The sequence below is a fragment of the Bidens hawaiensis genome, unplaced genomic scaffold (assembly GCF_021521415.1).
Source record: "Bidens hawaiensis isolate Kalapana, Puna unplaced genomic scaffold, B.hawaiensis_p1.1 tig00014913_1, whole genome shotgun sequence".
NCBI classification, from domain to species: Eukaryota; Viridiplantae; Streptophyta; class Magnoliopsida; order Asterales; family Asteraceae; genus Bidens; species Bidens hawaiensis.
Window position 1 is genome coordinate 441,057 of NW_027492324.1, and position 7,861 is coordinate 448,917.

At 32.8% G+C, this 7,861-nt stretch overlaps 1 protein-coding gene across 1 annotated transcript; it reads left to right on the forward strand.

Moving 5' to 3' along the window:
- The first annotated feature begins 1,518 nt into the window (after window positions 1–1,518).
- On the forward strand, window positions 1,519–4,788 carry LOC143548138 (uncharacterized). Its single transcript, XM_077039382.1, has 5 exons — window positions 1,519–1,889; window positions 2,954–3,110; window positions 3,287–3,337; window positions 3,643–3,735; window positions 4,518–4,788. Exons 1-5 carry the CDS (start codon window positions 1,744–1,746, stop codon window positions 4,575–4,577), a joined length of 507 nt encoding a protein of 168 aa, XP_076895497.1. The 5' UTR covers window positions 1,519–1,743; the 3' UTR covers window positions 4,578–4,788.
- The last annotated feature ends 3,073 nt before the right edge of the window (window positions 4,789–7,861 follow it).

A 7,861-nucleotide genomic window follows, 5' to 3' on the forward strand; every position in this document is an offset into this window, starting at 1 on the left:
GACTTTAATAATTAAATAGAAGATTAAAAGTTGACTGCCGAGTGCCGACGTCGAATATAATTCGAAGATTGCAGTCCACAAATATCTCATGATGGGTATTCATTTGCCTGTTTAGATGTCTAGCTTCTTCTTTATGTGTGACCATGTTATTTATCGTTTTTCTCTTGGATTTTATTATATAAAAATATATGATTTATAAAAGAAAAATATAAGTGTAAGGCATTTGTTAGCCTATAGTTAATGAGCTAATATCCTAAATCAGTTTTAGTTTTACTTGTTATGCTGCTTATGCATTGGAATTAATTGGTTTGATTCAGATTATACCTCTTTCAACATTGACACATAGTAATCTAAACGATGAATAACCTAAGTTAATCAACTATGTATAAAATATTAAAAATCAAGCTACAGTATTTCACGTAAATGATTGCAATACAGAAGACTACAATTGATTTCGTTTACACTTTTAGATTAGGGTTGGTTGACAAATTCTGACACGGTCATGCTAACACGACACGGAGGTAAACATGTTTGGTTTTGTGTTTAACAGATTTCGTGTTTTAAATAGGTCAACACGTTTACGATTAAAATCATGTCTAAACAGGTTTTGTTTTAACTTGTTTAGACCATATCATACCTCTTTATTAATTTTTATAAAATTATACCCTCTTCTTTTATTTGAATGGTCCTACACTCGTACTGCTTCCTTTCTTTACACCTCTACGTTTCTACCACTACTGGTGCAGGTCATGTCGTGTCACCAAATAGGTTATATATATTAATCGTGTTGTGTCGGAAATAGGATCAAATACATTTTACTCTTAATATGAAAACAGTGAGAACCAATTTGTTGTTATTATTAGGTTTATTTTTATAGGTGTTTGTTGTTATTTTTTGTTCGTATTTGCTAATTTTCAATTATGAGACGTTATAAGTATTTGCTGATTTATATTTTGTTGTTATTATTAGATTTTTTCTTTTGCTGTTATAAGTATTTGTTGGTATTATTTTGTTCTTGATTTTGATTATTTTGTTGTATTTTTTAGGTTTTTTTCTTTATTATTATTATAAATCATTGTTTATGTAAATTGGTATTGTTTCTTACGTTTTCATTTTTTTTATAAATTATTATTATTTCCTACGTTCTGATGTTAAGATTAAAATGCACATGAACTATCCCCTGTTGTGTCGTGTAGCACACTTATAAACAGGTTCGTCTTCATGTTTGAAAAAATGACACGATTAGTTTATCGCGTTCGTGGTAATCGTTCTGTGTCACGTCTTACCTGTTTAACACGTTTTTACATATGCTTTACCAACCCTGCTTCAGTTATTTGATTCCAATCTAATCACAAAATATCAATGAGCCAACCCAACGGCAACAGGCTTCAATATTTGGGCCAAGATTTGACAAGAAATAGCCAACAAGCCCAATACCGGCCCGTCCCCAAATCGTATATAACAATATACAAGTAGTAGATAGATACAAACAAACATCGCCGATCACTCCTTCGTTACCGGAGTAAAGTAAAAATGGCGAAATTGTTTACTACTTATTACAACTGTCGCCGTCAAGTCAATCTAATTACATTTCACTAAATTCATTCCGATCTAATTATTATTATTATTATTATTTCATCAATCACCACCAAACAAACAATTGTTGGTGTAGTTGATTGATGTGTTAGGGTTTACGAAGAAGAGATCTAATAATACAATCAATCAACATCCATTTCGATCTCAATGGATGAGGTGATTACAGCGGCTGATGCGTCTTCCAGTCTCCGTTCTTACTCATCGGACTCGTCTGTTTTGCCGTCGAATCTTCCGCTTCTCTCTGCGTTTCTGTCTCTCTTCATCGCTCAATTTCTCAAAGTCTTTACTCACTGGTATGTATGTATATATCTCTAATTGTGTGATTATAATTGGAGTTATCTGTAGTTAGGTTAAATTGGGGGTTTGTTAGGGTTTTATTCAGATCTATTCATATATTGTTTGTGGTTGCTGTATGCTTTATACTGTGATTATTATCATGCTGGAAGAAAACAATGTTATTAAGCAAATGATTGTGGTACCTTAATTGGCTACTTTTAACTCTGAAACTGCTGTCTAAGGGATTGAGAATATGTTATCATATTATTTGGTTAAAAGATGGTTGAATTCATTATATGACATATATAGTTTAGATAACAAAGAAGGAGAATTCTACAAAAGAGAGACTATTCTATCTTCTGTTTCTATACTTCAATAGTTAAATGTGGATTGTAACTTTGCAGTTTGGATGTGTCTAACTCAATCATTATGCGGAATAAGTTAGTAGTTAGAAAAGGGTTAGTACACGACAAAATGGAAGACAATTTGTTGTCTGGTAAGCACTTTCTAATTACTAGGTGATAATGTGTATTGTTGAGTTAGAGACACCAGGTTCAGGCGATTGATCAAAAAAAGATTTCCTTCCCCTTCTTTATGACAGAGCAATTGAATGCAGCGGTGCAGGGCCTCTATCCAATCACTACTAATTGGTATCTTTATTTATGCATCAATGACGATAGATGCATTCGCCATAGTTTCAGCTATTCTTCTCATTTCGAAAGAAGAAGTAGCCCGCCGACGACAACAGATTCAATAGCTGGGGATCTTGCTAAGAATGAAACTCCTAACCTTAAACCCCAAATTGCAAAACTATGAACCGTCTTGGACTTTTGGAGTTAGAAGAAGAAATTAGGATATTGTTTTTCTTGTCGAGTTCTCATACCTTGTCCTTCAAGCCGAATATGCCAAAATGGATTCAACTATTGTTTGGCCAAACAAAGAAAATAGTAAAGAAAATAAACGCAAATACACAAGTATGACCAACTGTTGGTCTATTGGTATACATTGAAACCGCTATTTTGAAGTAAGGCTGTTTTGTTACAGGACTTGTATTGGTTTTATTTTGATTCTGTTGGTGCAGGTATAAAGAGAAGAAATGGGATACCAGAAGGATGCTTAGCTCAGGTGGCATGCCATCATCACATTCAGCAACGGTTACAGCTCTTGCTGCATGCATAGGTTTACAAGAGGGCATGGGTTCATCATCATTTGCCATTGCAGTAGTATTGGCTTGTGTTGTAAGTACTTACATGTAAAAACGTTTTTCATTCTTCATGTTAGCTGTTTATTTGTGATTCTAAAGGTGCCATATGAACAAATATCTCAATTCTGTCTCAGATTGTTTTATTTAACATTTGTTCACTTATTGATAACATATTTGTTTGCACTAATTGATTGCTTTGTTATTTAAAAGGTGATGTATGATGCAACTGGTGTTAGGCTTCATGCTGGTCGGCAAGCTGAGGTATTACTCTACATTTGTCAACAGCTTTCAACAGATGACTTTTCCAAAAGTATTTTTGAATGGTTTGTGTAAGAAAAACTTAGTATATCCTATGGTTGGGAATACACAATAATATTTTGATATCTATTTTACAGAAAAGAGGTTATGTACAAATTGGGTTGTATCGTTGTAGTATAAAGAAACCACTCTTCATGCAGTATATATAAGAGCTTGTGTTACATACTTATATTTTAACTTGTACACTTATGCATGCTTTATTTTTATTTTTTAAAGAAAGACGTAAAACCACTATATTTTTTATGCAGTTATTGAATCAAATTGTTTGTGAGCTGCCTCCAGAACATCCACTTTCCAATGTTAGGCCTCTACGTGACTCACTTGGTCACACTCCTTTTCAGGTTAGGCCGAAGTCTAGCTGTTTATTAATTGCCTATAATTGTTAAATTATTTTGTTCAAGGGGGAAGCTTGATGTATTGCAATTCCTTTTTTTGAAAATTATATTTTTGTAGTGAGGCAATAACAACAAATGGTACTTGAAAAAGCCCGTAGTATTCCATTTGATAACTTTTTATTGTGATGCTAGAATTCATTGGGGTGTTTGAAGGAGGGTTTGGTATATTGTTTATTTTCTTGTATTGTGATGCATTAAGTCTTTGAAGTACTTGTTTTGAGTGTATACACTAACATATATGATGATAATTGTTTTTTGCTTAAGTAGTGTAAGGTGGATAATGAATTATGCTTTTGTTAGATATATCTAATAATGTAGGAGTGTAGGACCTGAATTGTTTGCTTAAGCTATTAGGTTCGTACTTTGACACACGTTTAAGAAACTGTTAGGTGTTTGTGGTTCAAAGTATATACCATTGACCAATTATTATGATTACTAACGGGTAAATAGGTAGCTTTGAAATGAAACCAGAAACTGTGCCAAAAGAAAAACTTTGCGGGTTAGAAGATTTAGCTAAAAATGAAAACGAGACAAAAGTTTCTCGAAGTGATTTTAGAGTTAAAAGTTTCCTAAGTCACACTTCATTTTTGAGATTTAGATTATTATTTTTTAACATTATAAGCTTTAGAACATTTTTTATGGCATCAAGTTTTTGTATAACTGGAAAGATGTTGAAACGGAATACTTGAATGGTAGCTTTTATTAAACTTTTAAGGTTTGTGATGCAGGTTGCAGCAGGTGCGGTTCTGGGAGTAGTGATGGCCTTTTTCATGAAATTGTCAACCTAGTAATGGTGTTAGTGTTCGTGTTTTACTAAAACCAAAATAGCAGCTCAAATATTGTTTAGGAGATCTTGACATGATGATTAATCAAAGACGGTTTTCACCCCAAGGTTTGCAAAAGGATGACTAATGTCGTTTGCAATGCCGTTAGTTATGTATATTTTGTTTATACTTTTATCATTAATATTGTGGTTGCATTTTTCTTTCATTTTATTTTGACTATGATTAATCTCAGTTTGAATGGACCGAACTGGGAGCAGAGCTCAAATAGTTTGAAAAGATTTAAGAGAAGTACTTAAATGCACCGTTAGATCAACATATGAGCCGCTTGTGGCTTAATCATAATTGGTTAGCTAAAATCTATAGAACTGAGTTCAAGCTCTCACATAAAAACCCATTTAATGAACAAACTTAAGTGTGCTTTGACTAGTCAATCTATTACTTGTTATAGCAATATGAAATAAAAAAAAATTATACATATATAAAATATAATCATTCTATCTTGTCTCTAATAAGAGCATCTCCATTGGTGGTTTTTGTTTGGTTCAAACCAACCTAAAAACCAAGAAACCATTGGAGAGCTTGGTTTGAACTAAAAACCAATGTTTCAAGTTTGGTTTTTCAAACCATCAAAAACCATCAATTGTGGGCCCCCAACATCACATCTTTCACCACAATTACTGGTGGTTTAATTGTGTCTTGAATAACTTCTGTTGTGTTGACTTTTATATGGTCAACACTCGTGTAACTTAAAAAGGGAAATGCAATTTGATATTTGCATTAGACATGCTTTTGTGACTTAGATGGTGGAATCTGGTTCTTGATAGCAATTTGATGGAAGAAAGTTGGTATAATATAAACACGTGTGGTTTAGTTAATTTGGCACAGAGAGAGAAAGATGATATAAACATATTGCATCATTATCTTATCAAATTAGTGACTGAATAAGAGAAAACACATATTATCTTTAGACAGAATGATGTGACATACATTTGACAGTACATTCAAAAGATGGTATATTACTAGTAGAAAACCAACCAAGTTAGGTACTGAAGGAAAGTTTATATATTTCATAGAATAATAGATAGAGACCATTAAAAGAGTTGAAGCTAACAAATAAAAAAAGCCTTGAACAAACAGATATCATGAGTCATGACCCTGCTTGATCTTTAGAATAATGTACTGTCTTGCCACTCTCTAAATTCATCTTCATCCATGCATAGAAAGACATGGCATTTAGTAGTAGATAGATCCTGTATGATCACAGAAACAAGATCTTTAGTTATTGGATTGAAAATTTATTAAAGTAAACAGGACTTTAGCAGCATCAAAAGTCCCATAAAGTTGTTACCTAGCCACCGGTTTCCCCGTGAAGCGCTGCTTCCGTTTGGATCAATATCACCTCCATCTTTCTTCAACTAATAAACCAAGACACGTAAAAAGACGTTGTTAGTTCTAACATTTATTTTTTTGTAATTGATAATTTATTATGCAACAAAAAGGAGGAGATGCAGATGCTCACTGTATGCTGAGGATGAGTGGTTTGGGTGTATGGAGGATAAATTTCTTGTCCACCATAATAGATGGATGAACTGAGATAGCTTGGTTCTGTCGGCGTTTCATTTTGGTAAATTAGATTCTCCTGATTCCTTATATCCATGCTTCTTTGTATCCTGTAATCTGTTGTCAAAAGATGATATAATTAGTAACTAAACTTGCATTGGTTAACATTATTCTTGGTTTAAAATTTTATAAAAAAGTGATGCCGTTAATCTTGATTGTAAAAGGAGCTATATGGTGAACCAAGAAGTTGAGGGCTGAGTCTGTTCACATGTGAAATGTGAAACAAAAAGACATCGAGATAAAGTGTGAAAGTCTATATAAGTCTTGATTAATTGTTTAAGTTTTATGAGAGAATTCTTATAGATTATTTATTAATACGTTGAGTATTATTAGGAATTAGAGTTGGTGTAGTACTGTAGTATGCAACTTAACGTGGTGTATATAGAGTTTTTGTAAATGTTTTAGGTGTGGTTTTTGTTTTTTTAATAAAATTCAAAAGAGTCGTGGGAGTTTTTACAAAAATATATGTTTGCTTTCACTAGTAGGTACCCGCGCGATGCGGCGGCTACAACAATTTTGCAATGCAATAATTGTCTATTACTTTTCTTTTTCATAGTGTCTGTGTGTAAAATTAGTTCTTTCGACCAGAAACTTGTTACCAAACCACCCATTTTGCCACTTAGGATCTCATAACCAACTTCACATGAAGGGGGGGTTTTGTGATACCTTATTTAGCTTCTTATAGTTTATCTCACTACTACAAAAAACACCTTTAATGACACACAATGTATGTCATAAAAGGTTACTCATGACACGCAAATGCTTGTAGTGGAAGCACATGTCATAAACTGAAGATGACATGCACCCGCGTGTCATGTTTAATGACATGCATTTGTTACACGCTTTTATGACAGACATTTGTGACACATTTACAACACCTACACATGACCAACACTTATGCGTGTCATTGTATAGTTTTTTTTTAATATATATTTTTATTTTTCTTTGCATAACTACTAATCTATATATTAATGACACAATAATGGAGCAAAACTACTCATTTCACTACTTAATTAGATATCTTATGTCAAAATATTACAAATATTCCCAAGTTACAAAATATTGTTTAATATTCAGTACAATACATATCACTACCGGAAAACAAACTGTGCCGTATAACTCGACCATTATTCTCGAACTGCATCAAAATCTGCCTCCATCTATTCCTGTTTGCCTCCCCAACCTAAAAAGAAAACGTTACAACATTTGATCGGGTCAAAACAAACCAATATAAACATTAGCAAACATGTAATTACACTTACACTGTTATTGACGAGAATTTCAAGTCCTTCACAAACGATCTTCTTTATGAAGTTTAAGATATAATAACCACACTCGGTGCTTCCCAGCTGAGTTGAACACTACAAATTCACAAACAGTAGCGTAATTAATATTTGTTTGTTCTAAAAGCAGGATATTTAGTTGACATAACTGCACAAAAAATGTAGGTGTATGATGTATGATGTACATTAGAGAATTTAAAGCCACAAAAATGTAGATGTATGTTGTACAATAGAAAATTTAAAGGCATTTAAAGTGTGGAATAGCATAACTGCAAGTCCATGACAGTTTGAATTTAACAAAATTCCAGAACTGCCCTTAACAAATTTGAAAGTTTTAGAATGTGAAATAATGCAATTGCAAACTACCCTTGAGATATATATATA